Source organism: Equus asinus, chromosome 3 (assembly GCF_041296235.1).
Source record: "Equus asinus isolate D_3611 breed Donkey chromosome 3, EquAss-T2T_v2, whole genome shotgun sequence".
Lineage (NCBI taxonomy): Eukaryota > Metazoa > Chordata > Mammalia > Perissodactyla > Equidae > Equus > Equus asinus.
Window position 1 is genome coordinate 161,962,473 of NC_091792.1, and position 27,680 is coordinate 161,990,152.

The 27,680-nt window shown below is 49.1% G+C and overlaps 1 protein-coding gene across 20 annotated transcripts in view; it reads right to left on the minus strand.

Moving 5' to 3' along the window:
- Positions 1-1,087: 1,087 nt before the first annotated feature.
- The window catches only part of PIGG (phosphatidylinositol glycan anchor biosynthesis class G (EMM blood group)), a 49,918-nt gene continuing 23,325 nt past the window's right edge, over positions 1,088-27,680 (minus strand). For 6 of the 20 annotated variants that reach the window (XM_014832173.3, XM_044768042.2, XM_044768040.2 and 3 more), the window contains 7 exons: positions 21,267-21,484; positions 20,628-20,909; positions 17,903-18,360; positions 15,033-15,224; positions 11,375-11,684; positions 7,186-7,349; positions 1,088-2,343 (listed from right to left, as the gene is read on the minus strand). In XM_014832173.3, the coding sequence (XP_014687659.1) occupies positions 2,130-2,343; positions 7,186-7,349; positions 11,375-11,684; positions 15,033-15,224; positions 17,903-18,360; positions 20,628-20,909; positions 21,267-21,484 (1,838 nt within the window). In that variant the 3' untranslated portion in view covers positions 1,088-2,129. Of the gene's footprint in view, positions 2,344-2,966; positions 3,200-7,185; positions 7,350-11,374; positions 11,685-14,073; positions 14,243-15,032; positions 15,225-17,902; positions 18,361-18,424; positions 20,589-20,622; positions 20,910-21,266; positions 21,485-27,680 lie in introns of those variants that run through there. The other 14 variants (XM_070506444.1, XM_070506441.1, XM_044768045.2 and 11 more) reach the window with 9 other exon arrangements.

A 27,680-nucleotide genomic window follows, 5' to 3' on the forward strand; every position in this document is an offset into this window, starting at 1 on the left:
GGCACTGTGGCCTGGTTTTCAGTTTCCAAGATCCCCATGGCTGTTCTATGCGGAATGTGGGCAGGAGCTGCTGGTGACCCAGGCCAGGTGACGGAGTGTGTTGACAGAGAGGGAGTATGAGGGCACCTGGGGTGGGGTGCTGCCATTTCCGACATGGGGACAAGAGGCAAGGTCTGGAGCCTCCTCTTCTCAGACCAGGTCTGAGGTGCCCCTGAACCTCCCAGAGGCTGCTGGCACCCCCAGATCCCGCTTCCTTCCACTGGGCCCACCAGGAGGCTCCAGGCAGACCCAGGCACCCCACTGAGCTAGATGCTGGCAGGCAGGCAGCACGCCTCTGTGCTTCTGCTGCGTGGCTGCTCTGTTCTCTGCCCACCACTGAGCCCAGCCCGGCCACTGACCCTGGACCAGAACTGAGCCTGGACTGGCCGCTCACCCCCGGAGCAGCTCTCTAGCACCTGGTTCTTCGTCCCATATCATTCACCATGGAGGATGGTTTTACAGCAGAGCCTGGTACTGTCTGAGCAGACTGCCCACAACATTCACTAGCCACGTGGCCTTAGGCGGGATTTTCAGCCTCCACACCTGCTTTTCATCTGCATTAGTTCTGATAATAACAGTACAAGGCTGGTGGGAAGGTCAGACTCAAAGGGCCTTGCAGGTGGGGTGTCCCTGCCTCACCTCGGCTGCTCTCTCTGAAGCGCTGCAACCCGCCCCTCCAGCATCCTGATCAAGCCCCCATTCTCCCAGCTCTGTGGTGCTCCTGCAGCAACACAGGGAGTCAGCTATATTCTCCAGCTCTGTTTTTGGAAAACTTGTATCTGCCACTGTGAGCTTCCAATATTTAAAGACTTTTCTGATGAGACTGTTGGAGACATAAGTGATTTTTGGCATTGAATAATGAACTGTGTCAACATTTGGAACATCTATATCACTCATAGAATTGTTATATCTCAAATGATAACGTAGATATCACAGAATCACACCAGGGTAAAAGATCCATTCAGGTGCAAGACAGATCAACAGATTTTAATGAAGCTGAGCACAAAGGTTCACTGATATGGTTTCAGATTCCACATTGCAACTAATCTTTTCTTTTTAAAAATAACTTCTATTTTGAAATAGTTTAACTCTCACAAGAAGTTGCCGAGAGTCCGTGTGCCGTTCACCCAGATCCCCCAGTGGCGGTCCTGAGCACAGTCACAGGACTTGTGGGACCAGGCCCACAGCGTTGGTACAGTCTGTTAGCTCAGGAGCAGACCTCAAGAGGGTCTTGCTGTTGTACACACACTGGTTCCTTTTTTCTCCAACTAGCCTTTAAGAAACTATCATTTGTCGAGTTTTAGTGCAGTATCAAAAAAGAACATCCACAATGGCCAGAAAAAGGATCTTAAAATTCTTCTTCCTTTTCCAACTATGTATCTGTGACTACTTCCACCAAACACACACATCACCACAGACTGAATGCAGAATCCAACTGTCTTCAACTAAGCCAGACATTAAAGAGAGCTATAAAAATGTAAAGCAAAGCCACACTCCTCACTAAATATTTTTGTTTTAGAAAATAGTTATTTTTCTTAAAAATATGGCATATTAACATGAAATGGGTTTATGTCTTTATGTTTTTGAAACGTCTTAGTTCTAATTTCAAATGCCATAAACACTGACAGATGTAACCCACATAAACCAAAGCTCCATGGGACCCCAGGGGTTTCTAGGATCGTAAAGGGGTCTGAGTTCTACAAGGCAAACCCCAGCAGCAGACGAGCTCCTGGGCTCTCTGAGCTCACACACACCACAACAGATTTGGACCTTTTTATTCATCCACTTAAATGCACACATTTGGATCATATCATAACTAATCCCGAGGAAATTAAAAGTTCAGAAGTTTCTGGAGTGATTGTCAACAGAGTAATACAATTCATATTCGAACTAAGTATTTTAAAGTGAACTTGTATTAAACCATTTACTATTTAATCTAAATTCAAGTACAGTAGTCAAAGAAATTAAAGCTATTCATTAACCTTGTAAAATTCACATCTTTTTTTTTTAAGAGTGCTCTTGCATGTAAATCTATGAAGTAAATAGTAGACTTCAAAAATGTTATTTTTCCAGGGTCTTAATAGCACAGTCTAAGACTTGGTGTTGGTCTGGTCCATGGCTGTAAAGAACACGCAAACAGCAGCCGTGATGAGCAGATGCATTCCCTCATAGAGAAGTTTTGGAGAAAAAACACTCCATATAAATAAATGATACCGCAGGGATGTCACCAAAATGATATATGCAGAAACTGGAAAAGAACCGATCAGCGCGTAGCAGAAGCCGGCATGACTCAGTGCTGAACTGCTGTTAATAAGAAGGGAAATCTGTATTAGTATGTGCCACTTCTGCATCATGTAAGGCACAAACATACAGGTAATCAATACTTCTATGAAAAATGGCTATGGTGAGTCCTGGGGAAGCCCCACCCCTGAAGTCTGGATCTAGTCAGTCTGGTGGGAAGGAGCCTGCACTTCTAATGGGCAGAGGTGCCCGAGGAGACAGCAGCTGCAGGTGGGCCTCCAGTCACTCTCCAGGCCACCACAACCTGTAAAGTGCTGTTGAAAAATGCACCCGTAAATTTTGCATAGTTCTTTATTTTACAATGAATGCATGTACTACTATACTCATATATTACATGTGTTATAAGGTACAAATAAAGAAGAGAAAACCACACAGGATGAGACACACGCTCTGAGCTCTTCTTTGTGCTGCTGTCCAGTAGGCATCTGGTTTGTCTGGTCTGGGGACACCAGCCCAAGAGTGTTTGCTAACAGTGAAGAGGAGCATTCTTGACACGGGAACAATCCCTCAAAGCCATGAATGTCCTCCCTTTGTCTTCAAACTATCAACACGATCGTTAGGTAAATCTGACCTATTCTTTAAGGCAACTTCCTGAGACTGGGATTAATCCAAACAAGTTCCATTACCTTGGCGTCTCTGACTCCTCACCCACCCTGCAAATCCCCAGAGGTCAGCTTTCCAGGTCCTGGTTAAGGCACGGTCTGCTTCTGCCGCCTCCCCTCAAACACTGCGATGAGTCTCCAGGTGGCCTATTCGTGGTCAGTCCATGCCACTCGTCACTGCTGCCCGCTCTTCCTGGAGCACAGTCTGTCATGTGTGTAGCACTCTTCACTGACTGTGTGTGCTCCCGTCAGCACTGCTGTGTATGAGGACAGGGCCCTGGGGTTACTGGAGTTCCCGGCAGGAAGCAAGCACGCCCACTAGAGTGGACAGCTTGTGTGCTCAGGAGAGTCTTGGGGGTGCCACACTCACGCTGGGAAGGGTCTGACATGAGAGGTGAGTGGCAAGGAGCTCTGTGTAGGGGCAGCAAAGGCCCACAGGCAGAGCATGTGTGTGCATGTGCATGTGAGTGTGTGCACGCCTGTGTGCATGGCTGTGTGTGCATGTGTGCACCTGCATGCACGTGCTCTACACAGGGACTCCTCAGGCCCGTTGACCAGGCCGCATTAGCTGGTGCCACTCTAAGATGCCCCCTAATGTGCTCACTGTCCAGCAAAGAGTGTTGACAGCCATTCAAGGGTCAAAGGACGCCTGGCCCCTCATGCTCACAGCACTTGCCCCCACTGTGGCCTTGCTTTGCCCCAACTGTCCCCCGTCTTAGGCCTTGGTGCCTGTCCTTCCTGCTGGGTTCCTGCCCCATCACCCTTGGCAGGCAACGTGCTCTGCTTCCCCTTGGCATGTGCTCTTCCCTTGCTCCCTCAGCTGGCTGTGATTGCTTCTATCATACACCCTCCTCTGGGATGCTGTTCCAACCCGCGATGCCAGCAGACTCAGGCACTCAGCTGCTCTGGGCTCAGCTCTGTGATGGCACTCAGTGTGTAACCAGTTCATTTTGCTGCTGCACCCACCAGACTTGAGATCCTGGAGCGAATCCTTGTGCCTGTACCGTGGGTCCCACTCTGGATCCAGCCCATCAAGCAGAGGACCCCCAGGGAGCTGGGTCCCAAGGTGTTACCTTATCGCCTCCCCAGGGCCACTGCTCCAACACCTGGCAAAGGGAAACTCGGGAAAAGCTTCGTGGATGAACGGGCCGTGGCCCAGGGCTCTGCTGCCCCTCTCTGTGGAGTGTTACGGTGTTTGTGTTCAGCCAAGAGCCTGCTGATCCCGCTTTTTTCTCGACCAGACAGTGAGGGGAGGGTGGAACTCCCAGGACACGGCCCTTCCTTGAATTTCAATCTCACACACAATCAACATTCCCTACTCGGAAGACTGGCTTAGGTTCCTCCCAGAGCAACACGAGTGGGGGTACCATTCCTGTAACCTCAGCAAAGGATGCCCTGTGCTTTAGGGACATGGACCAAGGCCCTGCAGCTTGGACCAGCATGGCTGTCCACACTACCAGGCTCTCGACCCAAAGCCAGCCCCTGAGACAGAGGGTCATGGACCACCCAGGCCTAACTTTTGAGCTATTAGAAATATATTGTCTTTTTCTACCATTTTTATCTGGTTATAGTTTTCTTTCTTTTTTTTTAAAGATTTTTAAAAAAATTTTTCCTTTTCCTCCACAAAGCTCCCCGGTACATAGTTGTATATTTTAGTTGTGGGTCCTTCTAGTTGTGGCATGTGGGATGCTGCCTCAACGTGGCCTGACAAGTGGTAACATGTCTGCGCCCAGGATCCGAGCCGGTGAAACCCAGGGCTGCTGCAGTGGAGCGTGCTAACTTGGCCATGGGGCCGGCCCCTAGTTTTCTTATTTTATTGAAAAAAAATTAGAAACAGTAAGCAAAACTTTGTTTTAAGCTCTTAAAAATGAAGGAGAAAACTTTTTCTAAAATAAAGGAGAAACATTCCTTATTTAGGGAAAAATCATACAGTTCTTTCCAACTGATTAAAATGCTTTCAGCTCACTTTAAAAAAATGCTTCATCTGTCTTTTTTCTCCTCAATACAAATGCAACAGATGGAAAGGGTTGGGAAAACGGAATCGTGATTTCAGCAGCTGGGAAGCTGCTCTTCACAGAAGCCCAGCCCTCGCCACCAGGCCCTCACCTCCCTGGTCCACCTGCTGGGCCAGGCTGGAAGCCCAGACACGCTATGCTGGGCCGAGCCGCGCGCATGCAGCAGAGCAGCTCTCCAAGGCAGAGGTGTGTACGCCTCACTGACTCGTGGCCCCTTGGGCCTCAACATGCGACAGCACCAACGGGGACCAAGGCCTCTTGCCTTTCTCAGTCGGAGCCGACCCAGCAGGCCTGTCAACCAAACCAAATCCCCCTCAGAGAGATGTCTGGAACCTGGTAGTAAGAGAACCAACAGCTCAGTGGTGGTATGAGGCTGATGCAGGTTCACATGCAGAATGAAGCCTGGAAGGGCGTGTTGGGCGGTGCAGAGACTCCCATGTCCCTTGGCTCCAGCCAGCAGTGCCTTGGCTTGCAGGTACTGATCATCAGTGACTAAGTTAAGGGGAGTCTGTCCACAAGCAGCCCCAAAATGTGCCCCCGAGGAAGACACAGGTGACTCCCAGGGCTTCCCTTATCCTCAGGAAGTCCCCTTCCAGCTGGGGAAACAAGATGCTCACGTTTGAGAAGCCAAACATCAACCACCACAGATCAGAAAGAGGAGAGCAAGCGGGATGCGTGTGAGGCCAGGGGTCTCCGGAGCGGGAGGCCTGCTCTCCATGCTGACACCTTCACTGGGCCTTCTTGCTCTAAAATCCGACTGGAGAGTCTTGTTGGGCTCATGCCTACATACACGTTCACCCCTCACGCAAACGCGGAACGAGTGAGAGAGAACATGGGCCATGGAATGAACTTGGCGGCAGAAGTTGAGGGTCTCTAAGGCCCGCGTCTCAGGAGCTGGGCTGGGGAGTGGACCTGGGGTGGGGCTGGGAGGAACCCGTGAAGGAGGCCGAGGCAGTGGGGAGCGCCCCAAGTGCCCCTTGAGAGGCAGGGCCCGAGGTGTCTGGGGAGGCTCAGACACGGGGTCGGCGGTCAAAACAGTGAGGGCTGCACTTTTAACAGGGGGCAGACAGGTAGGGGTCACAGGGGCACGGGGACAGAAGCCTTGGCCTCCCCTTGGTGGCACTCTCCGTGGGCCTCCCTGACGGCTGTGTCCCACGTGCTCCATGGCCCACCCGGTGTGTGGAGGCTGGTCCAGCGCTGAAACAGATGCTTGATGCAGAGGGGAGGCCACGCCCATGGGTTGCGTCACTGAGTCTGCACAGAAATGCCAAGGCGCTGGGGGGAGCGGTGGTGGTGATGAGGGGGCAGGCACTGAGGGAGCCTTGACACCGCCTGGCTCTCACTCCTCCAGCACTGCGCGACACCTCATGTGGCCCCAGAACCTGGAGACGACTCCATCACACCGTTTTCAGACGGGAGAGCCTGGGCCCATTGGGGAGGCACAGAGCCTGGCAGCCCACACACTTTAGGGGCACTCTGCCCAGCCGCGCCAGGCTTGAGGCTGCCGTGAAGGCCCTGCCTCAGGAAGCCCCTTTCTGCGGGAGCAACGATGAACAAGGAAGGAAGCACCAAATATGAGAGGGACAGGTGGATAGAGCGCGCTGGGCTGCAGGGCAGGTGGGCTGTGGTCAGTCTGGGGCATCTTCCTGAGGCGGAAGAGGAGCCTTCAGGGATGGCCAGAGGGGCGGGGCCATGTGGAGGCTGAGGGGCCTCTCAGCAGCAGGGGAGGACACTCTGGCCTTGTTCTCCAGGTGGACTGTGGGCATCCATGGGGTCAGGACAGGGCACGGTGACACGGTGAGCGCCCCTCAAGCAGCCCCTCAGGACTGTCTAGGCTCCTGTCTCCGGCAGTGATCCTGGAGGCGAGAGCCAGCATCTCGTCTTCACGTCCGAAAGGGAAGACTCCCCTGTCCCCAACCAGGCCACAAGCAAGCAGAGAAACCAAGAAGGGATTTTCCTTCCTGTGTCCCTGGAAACCATGCTTGGTATGACCTGGAAGAGGCCAGCGAAGGCTGGGCTGCCCCCATGCGTCCCCAGCCATCCAGACACAGGACCTGAACGGGCCCCACCCAGACCCTCTGACCATGTGCTGTGGATGCTCATTCTTATTTAAGGAAAAGAAAGTAGACGAAGAAGACCGTGGGCCCTTGGTGCTCGGATGCCCTACATCTGGAACATGGCGTTACTCACCATCAGACACTCTGCTGGGAAACAAAGGGGAGTCTCACCTGCTGGCCTCTGAGCTCAGGAAGCTCACCAAGTGGCTGGCCCACAGCACAGGCCCCGTGTACGTTGCAAATGCTGTCAGGAATATGGCTGGGATCTCCACGTAGGTGTCCAGGCCCACGAAGCCCGCCGAGATGTCCACTGTGGCGATGTTGTTGGAGTTTCCCTGGAACACAGGAAGAAACAGCGCTGACATAGACAGTCTCACCACATGGCCACTAGCGACCATGAAAAGCCACAGACGGCCACGTCCACGGCAGTGTGGACACACAGGAGCCCAGGTGCCAGTCCACTCTTTCCAATCCCGGGGCTGACCTTGGATGAGCTGTCCCTTCACCTGCCCACCTTACTCCAGGTGGGGAGGAGCAGGTGAAGTGTCTTTCATCTTTGAGAGATGATCGTCACACACGGCACAATGATGTTTTGGTCAACAGCAGACCACAAGCATGATGGTGGCCCATAAAATTAGCATTGTGGAGCCAAGGTGTGTCGTAGGTTGCACCATCGAGGTTTGTGTACGGACACTATGACGTTCATGGAATGACAAAACCGCCTGACGAACATTCTCAGAACATGTCCCCATCGTCAAGTGATGCACAACTGTATACACACCAAGCTCCCTCCTCAGGGACCTTGTCTGAGGTCAGCAGGTGGTGCTGGGAGGCAAAGTGGTTGAGGTGGCACATGTGGGAGGCTGAAGGCAGTGCGGCTGCACAGCTCGTTGGGTGGGTGGATGTGGCTATTAGGAGGCAGAGGGCAGGCTGGCCCTGGGAGGGCTCGGCGGCTCCATGTCCAGCTTACATCCAATTCGAGATCATGGGGAGTCACTTCCCCACCCTGACTCACCATGTGCCCGCTAGCTCTCATGTCTATACAGCTGCTGGTCACCCTGACTCGCTGTGGGCCCGCTCTGCTCACGTGTCCACACTGCTGCTCATTGCCCTGACTCACTGTGGGCCTGCTAGCTCCTATGTCCACACTGCTGCTCATCGTCCCGACTTGCTGTGTGCCCGCTAGCTCCCGTGTCCACACTGCTGCTTGTTGCCCAGAGTCGCTGTGGGCCCTCTGCTCTTGTGTCCACACTGCTGCTCATCGCCCTGACTTGCTGTGGGCCTGCTCTGCTCCCGTGTCCACACTGCTGCTCATCATCCCGACTTGCTGTGGGCCCTCTGCTCCTGTGTCCACACTGCTGCTTGTCACCGTCAGACTTGTTGTGGGGCCTCCTGAGCAAGGACTGCATCTGTGCTCAGTTTGCTCGCTGGTGGATTCCCAGCACATACAAGGTGCCTGCTGTAGCAACACCAGTGGCCGTCGACATGTGCGTTCCTGCTCCCCAGGGGCAGCACTTGAGATGTGCCAGCATCAAGCGCTATCACCAAAGCTTCCTCTCCACCTCCCCGGAACATGGCCACATGCCACAGAGGAGCAAACTGAACGCCAGAGGCTGTCTCCTCGCTCAGGACTCTAACTGTGGCTCTGTCAGTCTTCCTGACACCGAGGCCTCATTGCTGGGCAAGCCTGCCTGACCAGCACCTGCCTTCTCCATCTCAGCTCAGAGGGAGCCCCGAAATCCCCCCTGACTGTGCCAGCAGGGTCTGCCATGCTGTCAGTCCACAGACACCAGGACCTGTCTGTGGATTGTGGACTGGGCAGGCACTGCCACGATGGCTCCACATGGTGCCATGGCTCTTTGTCTGCCCCTGGGGAGGAGTGTCCTGCATTCATCAGACACGCTCCCTATCTAGCATGAGGCTGGGGGACCTGGAGAAGGGAGAGGGACAGATGATTTTCCTTGGCGATGCTGTTCCCATTCCTCACCAAGCCACTTATGGTCAGAGACTGAGTGACCATCATTAACAGACTCTGGATGGGAGGCAACCACCAGAAACAGACCTGCACACGACTTCCAGATAAAGAGAGGGACCTGAGACCGACACAGGCCGTTTGGAAATTTCTGAAATGCTCGATGAACCTTGACGTTCTTCTGTATCAATACGTAAGTTCTACCAATGGGCAACCGTTACAGGACCCTAACAGGGTTGAGTTGTACCAATCCAAAAGAAGCAGCAAAGTACGCTGAACGGAATACCGGCTCCTCTGATACCCAAAGTTCACTTCACGCTGCTTCGCTTTTACAAACGACCTACATTAGCACCTGTTTTCACTAACTGAAAGAGATCTCAATGAGTCCTCACTCTTACCAGAAAAGTCAAACAGCCACACAGCGTCAGCGTTTGTTTTGCAGGAGCCGTTACAGAGGCAGCACGCAGCTGGAGCAGCAACAGTGGCACCACCCAGCTCAGGGAACTACTCAGCCTCTTGGCATCGGGCTGCCATAGCTGTGAGCCGTGTCTGAGCATCCGCGCTTTATCTTGATTTATTTTTGGAGGTTGACTTTGGGTCTGGAAATGCTGAAAATTTCTTCCATATAAATTAATGGCAATTGCTTCTTTGCTCCATTGCCTCTCTCCAGGCCAACTGTTTACAGGTGGTTCCTTCATTTTCTTCCCGTTCCCACAGGAACTCTGGAATTCCTGGGCAAAGTCTGCATTTCCCCATATCCACAACGCTTGTGGCCTTCTAAATGTCTTCTGACAGGGTTGAAATAGCTGTGGCCTTTGAAATACGGATGCTTGACACCAGGGAGAAACACAAAGAACTGAAATGTCACGAGGCCCAGCAGAGGTCAGCCTGTGCACATCTCTAGGCCCCAGCATCCTGGTCATCAGTCCGGGTCCTCAATCATCCAGCACCTCCTGTGACAGGTGGTAACTGCTCATCTGGCTCAGACTTCAGGAAGGTGTGGTCCACTCTGCAGGCCCAGCCGTGACTGCTCCATTGGGGCCTGATCAACACCGGGAGGCACTGAGAACTTACTGCGCACAGGCTACCTTCTGTTTCTCACGTTAGTTAATTTAATGCTCACAGCAACTGAGGAGGAGGTGAACTATTACCCCATTTGACAGATGAGGAAACAGGCACAGCAGGTGCCTTCTAGAGGCCACCTAGCTCAGGAGTGCTGGAGACCAGTGTCGGGGCCATGGCCGCCTGCAGTTCTGCTGGGGACCGCCACTCTGGAAGCCACATGAGTACAGGGCTGAAAGACGTGTGGAGTCCTCGGGGGGAGACCCACGGCTAGAGTGAAGGTAAGCAGGCTCTGAGGACCACAGGGTGAGAGCTGGTCCGGGTCAGGTCACATCCCTCCAGGACTCAAGGATTTCTAGCACTTTACCTCCACCCACTTCTGGGCTTCAGGGAACACACAGAAAAGTTGTGCGACTGGGCTGCTCTGTGGGTGAGGCTGGGAATGCCAGAAAATCAGGAAAGAAGGGGGTGGGAGTGGGGAGGAGGCCCCAGGCCGAGCTGTTGGGACATACACAATCAGACAAGTCTCCAGGGTCTGGATGGAGGAGGAAGGAGGAGCCGGTGCACATGGAGAAAATACAGGTCCTCACTATAAAGATGGGAAAACACAACCAAGATGTTCAGTAGTCTGTGCAAAGTCGCTCGGCCAGGGAGTACTGGAGCCAGGAGGGAACTCTGGTGAGCTGCACCCCACCCCTGGGGGTACCAATAGCAGCGACCAGGTCAAGGGTGGGGCCTCCTGACCCAGTTTGGTGATACAGGAAGGCTGGGAAGGAACTAGGTCCCTCCAAGGCCAGGAGCTGGAACCTCTATCTAACTTCCAGGTGCTGTTTCAAGCACACAGGTGTATAGTGAAGTCTCCTGGAGGTGGCTTGCTATTGCCTCTGATGTGCCCTTCCACACTGGAGAGAAGACATGACAACCACCAGGCTCCAGGGGATTAATAACCAGGTTGGGACAGCCCACAGTGCCTAGTGCTGACAGCCAGGAGAAAGGGCACAAGTCAGCATTACCATTCTCATTAGATAAAGCAACAGAAATGCAATGTGCTTCCTAGTTGCCTGTGGTAGACAGCTCCAGCACAGCCACAACACATCGTCTCAGCACTCACGGATCCACACTGAAGAGGTCTGTCTCAAACAACTAGCTGTATTTTATCTTATAAAATACACACACAATTTAAGCATAATTCACCACGCCATACTGATAATTCTTCCACTGAACAAACATTTTAACTTCCCAAATTATGGTAAAGTTTTCTCCAAGAAAAAATAAATGACATAAAAAGTTAATAGTCTTCTACCCACAATAATGATGAAAACCCACCTGAAAATAGAAGAACGCTTGGCCAAACCAGTAATGCATCACAGTGACCTCGGCCACATCATGCCTCAGGGGCTTCCAGACGAACTTCGCCATCAGAGTCTGAATCAAGAGGCTCAGCACTAAGACAGGGAGGTTGTGTGGTCTAAGGAGCAATGCTGCCAGGAGCACAAATCCACTGTACAGCTCCCACAGACCGACAGTCTTGACTGTGAAGCCTGCAGCAACGACTTGAGATTTAAGCAAGTCTTTGGTGCCCGTGAACAGAATGCCGAGGACAAAGACATAAACAAAACGGGCTTCAAGAATACCCCTAAAAAAGGAAAACAAGTTAGATTTGTTAGCACCAGCTGGAAAAATCGCTAAACCACAGCAAAACCATGTGTTTGCTTGGCTGACTAAACAAGCCATAGCCCCGCCTGCCCAGGGAACTCCACGGAAGTGGGGGTGTCTGCCTCTGCGCATCAGCCCCCAGGACCCCCTGCCCAGAGGCCTGTCCTCCGAGTGTGCACTTCTCTGATGGAGCCGGCTTACAGGAAATCGTGCTCATTCGGCCCAAGGATCACTTGGGTGCAAGACCAGAGCCGTCTCTTGTAGCATGCCAGGAAAATGGTCCCCCTACTTCTCACGGTTAATGGGAAATCACTGCAGTGGGATAAGGTCCAGCTCTGTCAGGGACGTCCGTAAGTCTGTAAATGCTGAGATACATCGAGCATGTTCACAACCACGCTGATTCAAGTAAGTGCTTGTATCTGATGTGCACACACATCTACAGTGGTGTGTCCAGACTCTGGGGTCTGGAGAAAGGCAGGGCCAGGTCAGTCTGGGCTCTGCCACTCACTAGCTCTGTTGTTGGGGGCAAGTTAACTGAGATTTCTGATGCTCAGCTTCATTACTCGTAAAAAGAAGAGAAATAGTACCTATACCTCACAAGGCTGTCGTGGGAATTAAACAAGAGAAGACACGTAAAGTGTGTGGCACACAGTAAATATTAAGTACTATTGTGAATGAAATATTTTAGCACTTCACTTACAGTCATCTGTAAAGCATACAATTTATGACACTATACCAAAGAATTTCATCCTATGAAACACATATATTCCTAAAACATATTTTAAATAAATTTCATAAATCAAATATTTTATATATACTAGAAAAGCTGATCATTTAAAGTAATGCTAAGTAAATAAAATTTTAAATGAAATAATCACTGTAATAATGTATCTGTTTTGAAAAACTGAATTTTTTTATCTCAGATTTTCTTAGGAAGGTTTATGTATTAAAAGAAAAAATTTGTTTTTTTTCAGTATGATCAGTTTAATTCAAACAGTTAGAACACTGTCTACCATGTGCCTGGCAGTGTGGAGATACGAAAGACTGGCACAAGGCCTGCCCTGGGGCCCCGCACAGGCCAAGAAGCTGGGGTCAGGTGCAACCCTACAGCCAAGGTGTGTCCTAAGCTGAGAGCTAATGATGAACCCACAAGGGTTAAAGAAGGAGAAATCAGCAAAGGCACGAGTGATCAGAGAAGTTCCAAGGAAGAAAGGGACTGAACTGGAGGATGCCACCAGATGCCTTCAGTGGGTCCACCTCCTTGTCCTAACCAGTCAGGGCCATTCCCGTGCATCCAGGACCACTGTAACCTGGCCTTCCACTCCAGCCAAGCCTGGGCTTCGGAGCAGAGAAGAAAGTCAGGAGCTACATGTAAAGGAGGATTTTAGAATATCGTTGGACAGCAGCACCAGGAGAAACTGAAAGGAGAGAAGCAGCTGTTAGGGTGATCTAGAATTAGGTTGGCTCTAGAACTCGGTCAGATCTGGAACTAGGACAGATCTGGAATCAGAATGGACTTGGAACCAGGATGGATCTAGAATCAGGGTGGGTCTAGAACAAGGATGGCTCTAGAACCAGGATGGTTCTAGAATCAGGACAGATGGGGGTGGGGAACGAAAGCATATTATAGGAGGAATGTAAACCAAGCAGCACAGGTTGATGAAAGAGTGCACTGGCCTATCTTCTGGACACCAACAAGGAACATGCTGTTGTATCCATGACAAGCAAGGTAAGTGATCCAAGTTTTCCAGGGAGTGATGCTGAAATTAAGTACACCAATCTGAGATCTGAGAGGAAATGAGGAACTGAATCATGCGTCATACTTTAAGATTTAAACAAACACCCCTATGTTGAACACCTTCAAATGTGACATCCACCTTGACATCTGCCCAGAGCCTCACACTGAACAGCCTTTGAGATGTCTCCAGACTACGTGCTCCCCACCTGACCTCCCTGCGTCAGGTGATGGTGTGCCACCCTCCTGCCGTCACCTCAGCCAGGCCCTTGGCATCACCTCGACTCCCCACACAGGGTAGTAGGTCCTGTTTCCAGGTGTGCCCCTTGGGCCCCTCAGCCACCCACATGGCCTGGCCACAGCTCTCAGCTTTTGCCTTGACCTTTTCAGAGAAGACGACATTTACTTTCTTTCTCTGATGAGAAAAGCAATACAAAACTGAGTGAAAAGGAAGATTCCAATCCTATGATCCACCTATGATCCATGTCCTAATATGATCACAGCCAATTACATATTCTAGTCTTTCGTATAAACATGAAAAAATACATACATACTGCATAAGATGTGATCATACTATAGTTTTACAGTCTACTGTTCCACATCTTTATACGTTCTATGGAAACACGCTACTTACTTAACGGCTGCAAAATTCCAGTAGAGCTTTAACATAACTCAGAGGCTCATCCCACTATTGTTGGCCAATTACCTTGTTTTTCACTCTGAGCAACTGTAAACAATGCTTCAGAGGCATGCCTGTATCCAAGTCTCAGGCCTCATCTCTGGTTGTATTCTTGAGATCAATTCTATAAGAGGATGCCTGAGTCAGAGGGTTGGACGCACTCAAGGTTCTTAACACATTTCACAAACAGCTCTCCAGGGCGGCCCCTGCTCACCCCACCCGACTTCAGCATTAAAAACAGAGAAGTTGCCATTTTGAAACACAAAAAGTAGCATTCATGATGCAATCTGCATGAGGCAGCCCCTTACAGAATTATGGGAACATTTAGTTTACTGGAATGCCTTGTTCCCAACTGCTAGGAAGACCCATTTTTTATTACCCTCATCATGAGTTACTTCTTTTTTTTTTTTTTCCTGCTTTTTCTTCCCAAATCCCCCCAGTACATAGTTGTATATTTTAATTGTGGGTCCTTCTGGTTGTGGCACGTGGGATGCTGCTTCAGCATGGCCTAATGAGTGGTGCCATGTCAGCGCCCAGGATCCGAATCAGTGAAACCCTGGGCCGCTGAAGCGGAGGGTGCGAACTTAATCACTCGGCCACAGGGCCGTCCCCAAGAGTTACTTTTTGAGGAGCAAAACTGAATCCTTTAGATTCTTTACTTCTAAAGAACCCCCTATTTTAAAAAATAAACCTCAATGACCTTACTCCTAAGTTACTTGTCTCCTTTCTACCAAGAACAGAGGATGATGAATTGGCTCATTGAAGTGTTCCTAGTTACGCTCTAGTAACTGTTGATGAAATCACAATTCACAAAAACCAAACTCTGATGTTCTAAACATTGAGTGGTATTTTTTGGTACATAAAATATTACAACACACCTAAAAGCAAATCCTCATTTCTGCCAGCACACTTACTTTGAAATGTCTTTGTTGTCTTGCTGCCAGGGAAACAGCACATTTCCAATGGCCGCCCTGTAGCAATAGACGCCCAGCAGGCCAAGCGCCATGGCCACTTTGGATGCTGGGGAGCACCTCCTCTGAATCAATGCAAAAATGACAGCGAGGGAGAGGGCAGCCAGAACAGAGAGTGCAGCCTTATGATCAGAGCTGAAATGAAATGGAAGATGCCCAAAATTACTAACAAGACAACTACCGATGTTACGGATCTACACCAAGAGCCTTTCTAAAAAGTATACTAGAAACAGCTGATTTTCCTGAAAAGCAAAAGAGAAAAACTGCTGGTTATTTAAATTCAAACAAAGGTTCTTAAAAGATAACAAATAAAGGACTGTTAGCCTGAACTCTCATTTTTCATTCACAAGTGGTTCCACCAACAGCTCTGCACTGGCCAGGGCAGCGATATGCATATAAAACACTTCCACTGGCTCCCCTGGGGCCCCTTTTTCTGGGACAGCCCCACTTTCCCAACCACAGGAGAAGAGGTTCTGGGCAAACCGCGTATTGACCAAGTGTACACTGTGCTCATGGGAGACACGCAAGTCCTGGCAGGATACTCTTCCTCATTAACACAGATTGACTCAGTCAAGAGTGTCTGCCCCATTCCCAATGTCAAAGGACAGAGCCCGGGCCCCTCTCTCTGCTTGGCCCTTGCCACCCTGCTACCTCGGGGAGTGCTGTGCTGGGAAGGAAGGGTTCTTTACTGTTTTATTCACCGCAGCTCACACTCACAAAACCCAGACACTCCATAGTTGCTAAAGTGGATGGGTGACTCTTCTGCCAAGGTGTACACACACAAATGGAAACGTGACTTGGAGAGATGCGGCCAGTGTCAGGCCGTGGGTCCCGGGGATGGTAGGTGGTAAAAGGGCCACACTGGGGCCTGGCAGTGCTCTGGTCCTTGCTCTGGGAGGCGGTCACGAGGGTGTCCATTCATTGTTGCTCATGTGTGCCTTACAGACTCTCCTGCATTGTGAATTGTCACAACTGAAAAATGGAGCAATAGAGAAGGCGAGTTCAGGTGCCTCTGGAGGGGCTCTGCTGTGAAGAAGGCATGGGGCGACACTGCAGCCTTTTCACAAACCGACAGGAATGACCCATCAGTTACTCCTGACAGCGCACAGGGAAAACTGCAGTGCAGGAGGGCAGTGCCCTCTGGCGGAAGGGGCTGGGTCCTGTGTGCCGGAGGGTCCAGACTGAGGAGTGGGCACAGCTGTCCCTGGAGAGGGGATGGGGCTGGTGGGAGGGCTCTTGCACGCACAGTAGTGTATCTGGGGGTGGGAATCAGCAAATTCTCCCGCCATGCTTCAATTTTCCAGAAGAGCAAGAAGTGAGGCCATGGTGCTGCCCAGCGCTCTCATCCTCACGTGTGAGGCTGCAGCCATGGCGCCAGGCAATGCCTCTCTCACCTCCCCTCGGCTTCCTCACTCCAAGTGGGGACAGGCCAGCGTCCTCTCTCAGAGCTGCTGTGATAATGAAATGAACCAATGCGCAGCAGGCACCTGAAAATGCTTCCTGTGGTTACTGTGGTTGCCAAGGGTTGGCTAAGTCTGTTTATATTTGGGAGAAATTTCCCACAAAAACTATTTGGCCAGAGGAATAAATAATTTTATAGCCTTTGATGTGTATTTCCAGGTGTGTGGTTCTAGGATCCTCCTGTACCCCAAGACTGGGTTTCATGGTTCCTTTGGTTTCTCCACCTGGTCAGGCACCCCATCACTTGGCGCCATCTAACCAGGACTTGCCTGATTCCTAGAGGGAGGAAGCACCTCCCTTTTCTTTCTGTTGGCATTTCCTCCTTCAGAATGTATCTGCAGCTACCCTGAACCCCTGCCTCTGGGCAATTCTTACAGAAGTTCCTCATAGTGACCAGATAGGGACCTTTGTCTGTCACACTCAGGGGAAATAGTTTTTCATTTTCTATTCTCCTTTTACTTCATTTTTCTAAGTCTTCACTGACAATTAAAATTTATAATATAGCAATGGGGCCAGCCCTGTGGCTGAGTGGTTAACTTCATGCACTCCGCTTGGCAGCCCAGGGTTTCGCTGGTTCGGATCCCAGGCGCTGATATGGCACCACTCATCAGGCCATGCTGAGGTGGTGTCCCACATAGTACAACCAGAAGGACCTACAACTAGAATGTACAACTATGTACTGGGGGGCTTTGGGGGTAGGGGGAGGGGGAGGGGGAGAGGGAGAAGAAAAGATTGGCAACAGATGTTTGCCCAGGTGCCAATCTTTAAAAAAAAATATAGCCAAATCTTGACATTTTCTGTCCTGGTTTTTTCTCTTTACTTCAATCCCTCCTGTCTGCTAAACTTTCTACTAGTTTTCTAGCCACTCCTGAAAGGCTTCGGAGCTGGCTGAAGATTCACCCCTTTCTGGGGAGGGAGAGAGGAAAGGGCAGATGGAGGAGAAGGGAGGGAGCATAAAGGGCAGAGCTGCCCAGCCATGCCCTGTCTGCCCCCTCCCCAGCCGTGCCCCATCTCTCTCAGCCCTACCCCATCTCTCCCAGTCCTGCCCCTTCTGGGAGGAGGCAGCCAGCAACAAAACTACATCCTTGCTGCAATTATCATGTTAAAACTCATAGGTTTTCAAACATGAACAACTACAGTGATTCAGCAATAAAAAACCAAACATATTATGGTAGCCTCAAATAAATTCACCTTTCAATGTCAATTCATGGGTTATGGTATATTTTTCCATTTCTTCAGATCTCCAATACCATTTGTATACTGAATATAAAAAATAGGCCTAAATTTTGAAAAAGAGTCTGTGTGTGGCCAGTCAGCTATGGAAGGTCTGGCCTAAGGCCTCATGTTCTCACCTGGTGAGCCAGTGCCCCAGGTCAGGCCGGTGGGCCCACTGCACACCTGTTTGGTTTAGTGATCGCAGCAGTCGGCAGCAGGTGAGTATGACCCATGGGCTTGCCAGCACCATCCACTTCTCATAGCCTCTGAGTGTGCCCAGGGAAGAGGGGCTCTTGCATCCTCTGTTGAGCTCCAGTACGGCACTGCTGGTGTTCTTGTCCTGCAAAGCTGGTGTGGCACCATCAAATCCTCCCTCCACGTGGAGGCAGCGCTGTGGCTCACAGTCATCTCCCGGGAGGTAGTTTCTGTAGATGTCGTGACACAGAGCTAGACACAGGGTGCTAACAAGGAAGTACCAGGTCTGGTGCTCCTCTTCAATGAAGCTGCTTGCTCCCAGACTCAAGACGTGGCCCAGGGTCCCTAACAAGATAAGGAGATCTAACTCTGACCACCTTGAGTTGGAATGAGCTGCATTCTGTAAAAAGGAAAACGTATTTTGAAAGGGAAAAATCTGAAAATTACATATATCTTGTTGCAAATACTTAAAGTTCTTGCTCACAGATGTAACCTGCTGTGACAGACACCTGTTGCTCCTCATGCCAGCATCCAGTGCCCCTGCTTTAGGGGGATGGCCCATCCTCCTGGGGCACAGCCAGGGGGACACGGAAACAGTGTGGGCAGTCCTCACCCTGGACTGCCAGTCCTAAGCTGAGGGACGAGACTGAAGATGCTTAGACCCAAACCATCTGGGCAGTACTGGAGCTCAGAGAGCTCACCGGCCAGCTCCTGGACCCAGCCCTCCACGCACCCGTCCTTGCTCTCTCGGAGCCAGTTCCTGCTACTTGAAACCAAAGAACCCTAAGGACATATCCCATCAAACCAGACATTTAATTTCTCCATGACTTTTCCAGAAATCCAAGAAGTTTCCACTAAAATAGTCAACTCTATTGAAATGACATTCTATTGAAGTTGGCATCATAGTACTAACCCTTAAATATACTAACTTAAAGCATTTAAAATGAAAGATGAGGACTCAGTGATTGTCATTTGATAACTACTCAATATTTATTCTATTTATCGTGTGCCGCTAGTATACAACAGATAGAGATCCTGTGAACACAGTCAGGCCCCAGAGAATCAATCAAATGGCTTTAGGGAACCTCTGCTATAAGGAGGGAACTGTGTCATCAATGACACAGACACATGGGGACGGGCATCTGGCAGCCCTGTGACGAGGGGACTGCACTGGGTCCCTCGGGCCCTGGGCACTGTGGACTGACCGTGACCGCTCATCTTTGCCTCGCCACCCTGCCACCACAACCAGCCAATGAATGCAGGTGTTAGAGGAATTCTAAAGGAAAACATTTGTCTTGAAAAGAAAACTGCGTTTTACAAGGCAGAATGATTCCTGAGGAGGGCAGGATGAGGACAGGGTCCGAGCCTCCTTTTGGCCTTCCTGGAGTGTCTAGAACACACTTTCCTCTCTGAAATGATCTTCCCTCGGCTGCAGCACAAACACCTCTTCTGAGAGATGCTCTGATTCACGCGATTCCCTGTCAGTCAGCTGCCCATTCGTCTATGACCAGCAGCTCTGCACAGTCCCCTGTGTCACAGTCCCCATTACAGTCCCCTGTTACAGTCCCCTGTGTTACAGTCCCCTGTGCCACAGTCCCCATTACAGTCCCCTGTGTTACAGTCCCCTGTGCCACAGTCCCCTATGATACAGTCCCCTGTGCCACAGTCCCCATTACAGTCCCCTGTTACAGTCCCGTGTCACAGTCCCCTGTGTCACAGTCCCCTGTGTCACAGTCCCGTGTTACAGTCCCCTGTGTCACAGTCCCCTGTATTACAGTCCCCTGTATTACAGTCCCCTGTGTCACAGTCCCGTGTCACAGTCCCCTGAGTTACAGTCCCGTGTCACAGTCCCCTGTGTTACAGTCCCCTGTATCACAGTCCCCTGTGTTACAGTCCCCTGTGTCACAGTCCCCTGTGTCACAGTCCCCTGTGTCACAGTCCCGTGTTACAGTCCCCTGTGCCACAGTCCCCATTACAGTCCCCTGTGTTACAGTCCCCTGTGTTACAGTCCCCTGTGCCACAGTCCCCATTACAGTCCCCTGTTACAGTCCCCTGTGTCACAGTCCCGTGTTACAGTCCCCTGTGTCACAGTCCCCTGTATTACAGTCCCCTGTATTACAGTCCCGTGTCACAGTCCCGTGTCACAGTCCCCTGAGTTACAGTCCCGTGTCACAGTCCCCTGTATCACAGTCCCGTGTTACAGTCCCCTGTGTTACAGTCCCCTGTGTCACAGTCCCCTGTGTCACAGTCCCCTGTCACAGTCCCCTGTATTACAGTCCCCTGTGTCACAGTCCCGTGTTACAGTCCCCTGTATTACAGTCCCCTGTGTCACAGTCCCGTGTCACAGTCCCCTGTGTTACAGTCCCTGTACAGTCCTCTGTGACACAGTCACAGGGACCTTGTCTTTCTAACTAAGAAGGAAAGCCTGTACTCTGACCACTAGATCTGTGTCTGAAGTCGGGATGCTCAGAGGCCCAGGAGACAGGTTGCCCCAAACACTTCCTTGTTGGGCTCCCTGAAGGGTGGCTCCTTCTCTCGGCTCCTGCCAGTGCTGTGCCTGGCACACACCAGGGGTTTAACCAATGTCTGATGAATGAGAGACTGGCTGAAATAACAAAAATGGCCCAACTGGAACGACAGTGTCGTGCTCACAGGAACCAGCCTCACCTTACTCAGAAGCTTTCCCCTGACAAGCACCTTGGTGAGAGCAGACACAACTGCGCAGAGCAGTGCAGAAACCAGCACCATCACTCCGCCTGCTGTCAGCCACGAGAGGCTGCAGAGATAGCACGAACTCTCGGTTGAGGTGCACACGATGACGTGAACGGCTGAAAGAACCAGGAACGTCAAATAAAAGAGCAGAGAAAACACAGGTGACAAGAGAGGAACTTCCAGTTCAGCCTTGCTGCTCAGTGCCTGCGGGATGCTGAGCAGGAGCAGGGTGAGAACCTGGAAGAGGAAAACAACAGCGGTGACCACGAATGCTGGGCTTCAGGAAACCTACTTAGAAAAAGCCCACCTCCGACCTTGTGTCAGCTGTTCAAACAGTGGAAACAGAAGAAGAAAGCCCCACAAACACTATTTCCAAAGAACTGCCCAGAACACAGGTCTGCAGCAACAGGAAGGGAGCCATTTGACACCTGACAATACTTTGTGCCTCAGAACACATAAGGAATGAGTTTAACAAACAAGAAAGCTCATATTTTTCCACTTTTAGAAGCACTGCTATTACATATACTCTAAACTATAGTATTGTGGCTGAGTTATCAAATCAGTTTAATAGCTGAACCTCACGAGCACGCGTACCTCCAAAACCACGACAGTCCCCACCACCATCGAGTAGACATCGTACTGAGCCACTTGTCTGCTCAGGGACAGGCTTAGCGTCTTCAGGGCATCCAAGTACTGCCTGCGCACCTTGGTTCCCAGGTTGAAAAGGACTTCTGAGTTATTTTCCTCCAAGTACAGTCTGATCCAGTTCCCATGCAACCTCTCTGAGATTTTAAACTGCTCAAATCCAGGCTCTAACAAGAAGAGGAAAAGGTTACACATACATATCATGGAAACGCAGGGACACATAATTTCAAAGTATTCAGTTATTCACGGCATATGGTGAAGACTGAGACCTAACGAGGATGAGCTATTCCTCAGAGGGGCGGTCAGCAAGGCTTTCAGGAAACTAACAGCTGATGACGCTTGCAAGCTCTGATGTCCTTGATGCCAGCCAGCCTGCCATGGTCCGACCCTTGCACACGGCCACACAATGCAGACAGAAGTGTCTGCCTGCTGCTCTGCCCTTCTCTGCACTGGGCCTTACCTCCTCCTCCCCTTCTCTCCATGTCTCTCTCCATTCTCTTCTTCTTCAATGCGCAATATGACCACCACCCAGAAAGGCATTATGTTAACAGGCGCTCTGTCTTACAGAATCTTGCTGGCACTCACGCACTGCGTGAAGACTGGGTGGGCAGTGGCCTGATGCCTTCTTGGCTGTATCCACTTCCCTGACGCAGGGTGGCCCCTCCTGCCTTCCACTAACAGCTCCCATCTTTGACCAGCTTCTCTTCTCCACAAATTCTCCTTGGAAAGGAATGCCATCTCCTAGCCTCTCCTGCCACCACACTGGCTATGTCTCCAATGCCAATGCCTGGCTAGATGGTCCACCCCCGAACCAAAGCCAGAGTTGGTGGAACAGCTCCTGGACACAGCCCAGCCCTGGCTGCTGCTGGCTCGCTGTTTTGGATGGCAACGGTGATGCCCAAGGTCAAAGGGCTGGCTTCCTTCCTTTCAGAGCTGGACCAGCCTCACTTGTGACTTAACTGGTCTGCAAAGCAAGAACCTCCTTTCTGAGACTCCCTGGTATGTAACATGCTGTTCTGATTCCCAGCAGAGCCATTCGAGGTGGACTAGGCTACGCCTTTCAGGGGCCTTGGCCCTACCCACCGGCAGTGTGCCCACCTCAGCCTTTCCCCATCACAGCCAGGATGGAACCCACGTCACCAGTCACACTGCCCAGCATCCTCGATGCACAACTCCTGAGCATGGGCCCAAACTGCTGCAGCCCCACCAGTGCTGCTGGCACCAACTGACCTATCCCAAGTGCTGGTGGCCAGCATGATGCTAAGCCCCTCACTCCTGTCCTCTCCGCAGGACCTAGAGACAGGGACGATTACCAGCCCGTGCCAGACAGGAATAACTCAGACACCAGCTCACAGACAGGTGGGTGAGTGCTAGGGTCTAACTCAGGGAGTCTGGATCCAGGCTGGCACCCTTACTTGCTACACTCCAGAACCCAGAGTCACAGACACGGGGCACTGTGTCCACACCCCACCACCTAGAGTCATGGAGACATGAGGCACCTGTGTCCACACCCCACCACCCAGAGTCATGGAGACATGGGGCACCTGTGTCCACATTCCACCACCCAGAGTCATGGAGACACGAGGAACCTGTGTCCACACTCCACCACCCACAGTCATGGAGACATGGGGCACCTGTGTCCACACAACACTACCTAGAGTCATAGAGACATGGGAGCACCTGTGTCCACACCCCACCACCCAGAGTCACAGAGACATGGGAGCACCTGTGTCCACACCCCACTACCAGAGTTATAGAGACATGGGGCACCTGTGCATGCATCCAAACAAATATTTACTGAGCACTCACTACATGCTATGTGCAAAGAGGTATAGTCTCTGCCTGCTTGGGCTTGTGATCCAGTAGGGTTCTCACCTATGTGTGTAATGACAAGTTGTGAAAAATGCTATAGAGGAAAAGTAGAGGGACTAATGAGAGACTTCTGGTAAGGCAGAGGGAACTGACTTAAGACTGGCACTGAAGGTGGGGGACAAGGACTGGGGGACAAGTGACATTTAAGCTGAAATGTAAAGGATGCCCAGGAATTAAGCAGGTAAATACTGAGGAAGAGCATCCAGTCAATGGGACTGGCACATGCAAAAGTCCTGAGGTGAGAAAGCTTGTCCCACTGGAACTGAAGAAAGTCAGATGAGTGATGGGCGAGTTGCATCAGATTGGACCAGAGATGACAGAAGCCTTGAAATCTATTTCATTGTCAGACCTGTACTCACTTTTGTTTCAGGAAACATGATCACTGGGGTGTAGACCAAGGCCGCCCCAGGGGTGTAAGCCCTTTGAATGCCTTCTCATTCCAGGGACTGGCCCATTTTCACTTTACAGGCTCATTTCTGGCCACACCCATGCAGTGCTCAATACTCCCTACCCTGCTCTTCCTGAAATAAGTGCACAACCCCATTACTTTTTTCTCTTTTTTTCAATTCTACCATTAAAGCAATGTGACATATTATTAGCTAAATTCTAACTCTATCCTTAAATATATATACATATTTTATTTGAGTTCATAATAGTTTAAATGATTGTGAAATTTCAGTTGTACATTATTTCTTGTCTGTCACCACATAAGTGCTCCCCTTCACCCCCTGTGCCCTCCCCCTACCTCCCTTCCCCTGGTAACCACTGAACTGTTTTCTTTGTCCATGTGTTTGTTTATATTCCATATATGAGTGAAATCATCTGGTGGTTGTCCTTCTCACTCTGGCTTATTTCGCTAAGCATAATTCCCTCCAGGTCCATCCATGTTGTTGCAAATGGGATGATTTTGTCTTTTTTTCTGGCTGAGGAGTACTCCATTGTATATATATACATCTTCTTTACCCAATCATCAGTCGATGGGCACTTGGCTGTTATGAATAGTGCTGCAGTGAACAGAGGGGTGCATACGTTACTTTGGATGGTTGATTTCAAGTTGTTTGGGTAGATACCCAGTAGTGGGATAGCTGGGTCATCGGGTATTTCTATTTTCAGTTTTTTGAGGAATCTCCATACTGTTTTCCATAGTGGCTGCACCAGTTTGCATTCCCACCAGCAGTGCATGAGGGTTCCCTTTTCTTCACACCCTCTCCAACATTTGTTATTTTTAGTCTTAGTGATTATAGCCATTTTAATAGCTGTCAGGTGGTATCTTGGTGTAGTTTTGATTTACATTTATTTCCCTGATGACTAGTGATGTTGAACATCTTTCCATGTGTTTACTGGCCATCTGCATATCTTCTTTGGAAAAACGTTCATATCCTCTGTCCATTTTTTTTTTTTTAAAGATTTTATTTTTTCCTTTTTCTCCCCAAAGCCCCCCCGGTACATAGTTGTGTATTCTTTGTTGTGGGTTCTTCTAGTTGTGGCATGTGGGATGCTGCCTCAGCGTGGTCTGATGAGCAGTGCCATGTCCGCGCCCAGGATTCGAACTAACGAAACACTGGGCCGCCTGCAGCGGAGCACACGAACTTAACCACTCGGCCATGGGGCCAGCCCCTCCTCTGTCCATTTTTGATCGGGCTGTTTGTCTTCTTGTTGTTCAGTTGTGTGAGTTCCTTATATATTACGGAGATTAACCCCTTATTGGATATATGATTTGTAAATATTTTCTCCGAATTGGTGGGTTGTCTGTTTGTTTTGATCCTAGTTTCTTTTGTCTTGCAGAAGCTCTTCAGTCTGATGAACTCTCACTTGTTTATTTTTTCCTTTGTTTCCCTAGTCTGAGAAGACATGGTATTCAAAAAGATCCCTTTAAGTTCGATGTCAAAGAGTGCTACCTATATTATCTTCCAGGAGTTTTATGGTTTGAGGACTTATCTTCAAGTCAGTGATCCATTTTGAGTTTATTTTTGTGTATGGCGTGAGATAACGGTCTACTTTCATTCTTTTGCATCTGGCTGTCCAGTTTTCCCAACACCATTTATTGAAGAGACTGTCTTTCCTCCATTGTATGTTCTTGGCACCTTTGTTGAAGATTACCTGTCCACAGATGTGAGGTTTTATTGTGATAGATGTGAGGGCGTTCAGTTCTATTCCATTGATCTGTGTGTCTGTTTTTGTACCAGTGCCATGCTGTTTTGATCACTATGGCTTTGTAGTACATTTTCAAGTCAGGGACTGTGATGCCTCCAGCTTTGTTCTTTTCTCTCAGTATTGCTTTAGCAATTCGGGGTCTTTGGTTGCCCCATATGAATTTTAGGATTCTTTGTTCTATTTCCATGAAGAATGTCATTGGGATTCTGATTGGGACTGCACTGAATCTGTAGATTGCTTTGGGTAGTATGGACATTTTAACTACATTTGTTCTTCCAATCTATGTACATGGAATCTCTTTCCATCTCTTTATGTCATTATCTATTTCTTTCAATAATGTCTTATAGTTTTCATTGTATAAGTCCTTCACCTCCTTAGTTAAATTTATTCCTAGGTATTTTATTCTTTTTGTTGCAATTGTAAATGGAATTGTATTCTTGAGTTCTCTTTCTGCAAGTTCGTTATGAGAGTACAGAAATGCAACTGATTTTTCTAAGTTGATTTTGTACCCCGCAACTTTACTGTAGTTGTTAATTATTTCTAATAGTTTCCCGATGGATTCTTTAGGGTTTTGTATATATAAGATCATGTTATCTGCAAACAGTGAGAGTTTCACTTCTTCACTCCCTATTTGGATTCCTTTTACTCCTTTCTCTTGCCTAATTGCTCTGCCCAAAACCTCCAGTACTATGTTGAATAAGAGTGGTGATAGTGGGCATCCTTGTCTCATTCCTGTTCTCAGGGGGATGGTGTTCAGTTTTTCCCCATTGAGTATGATGTTGGCTGTGGGCTTGTCATATACGGCCTTTATTATGTTAAGATAATTTCCTTCTATCCCCATTTTGTTATGAGTTTTTATCATAAATGGCTGTTGGATCTTGTCAAATGCTTTCTCTGTATCTATTGAGATGATCATGTGATTTTTACTGCTCATATGGTTAATGTGGTGTATCACACTGATTGATTTACAGATGTTGAACTATCCCTGTGTCCCTGGTATAAATCTCACTTGATCATGATATATGATCTTTTTGATGTATTGCTGTATTTGGTTTGCAAATATTTTGTTGAGGAGTTTTGCATCTATGTTCATCAGTGATATTGGCCTGTAGTTCTCCTTTTTTGTGTTGTCCTTGTCAGGCTTTGGTATCAGAGTGATGTTGGCCTCACAGAATGTGTTAGAAGTGTTCCATCTTCCCTAACTTTTTGGAATAGCTTGAGAAGGATAGGTATTAAGTCCTCTCTGAAAGTTTGATAGAATTCCCCAGGGAAGCCATCTGGTCCTGGGCTTTTATTCCTTGGGATGCTTTTGATTACAGTTTCAATCTCTTTCCTTGTGATTGGTCTATTCAGATTATCTGTTTCTTCTTGATTCAGCTTTGGGAGGTTGTAAGAGTCTAAGAATTTATCCATTTCCTCTAGATTCTCCATTTTGTTGGCATATAGTTTTTTGTATTATTCTCTTATAATCCATTGTATTTCTGTGGTATTGTTGTTATTTCCCCTCTTTCATTGCTAATTTTATTTATCTGAGCTTTCTCTCTTTTTTTCTTTGTAAGTCTGGCTAGGGGTTTGTCAATTTTATTTATCTTCTCAAGGAACCAGACCTTTGTTTCAGTGATCCTTTCTACTACCTTTTTTGTTTCAATAGCATTTATTTCTGCTCTGATTTTTATTATTTCTCTCCCTCTTTTGACTTTGGGGTTTGTTTGTTCTTCTTTTTCTAATTCTGTTAGGTGTAGTTTGAGATTGCTTATTTGGTATTTTTCCTGTTTGTTAAGGTGAGCCTGTATTGCGATGAATGTGCCTCTTAATATGGCTTTTGCTGCATCCCATATGAGTTGGTATGGTATGTTTTCATTTTCATTTTTCTTCAGATATTTTTTGCTTTCTCCCTCCTTTAATTTCGTCAATGATCCATCATTGCTTGTTCAATAGCATGTTGTTTAGTCTCCACATCTTTGTCCCTTTCTCAGCTTTTTTCTTACAATTAACTTCAAGCTTTCTACCATTGTGATTGGAAAAGATGCTTGTTATTATTTCAATCTTCTTAAATTTATTGAGGGTTGCCTTGTTTCCCGGCATATGGTCTATCCTTGAGAATGTTCCACGTACACTTGAGAAGAATGTGTATTCTGATGTTTTTGGATGGAGTGTTCTATATATGTCTATTAAGTCCAACTGGTCTAGCTTTTCATTTAATTCCACTGTTCCCTTGTTGATTTTCTGTCTGGATGATCTATCCATTGATGTGAGTGGAGTGTTGAGGCCCCTACTATTATTTTGTTATTATTATTTTCTTTTGGGTTTCTTAATAGTTGCTTTATGTACTTTCGT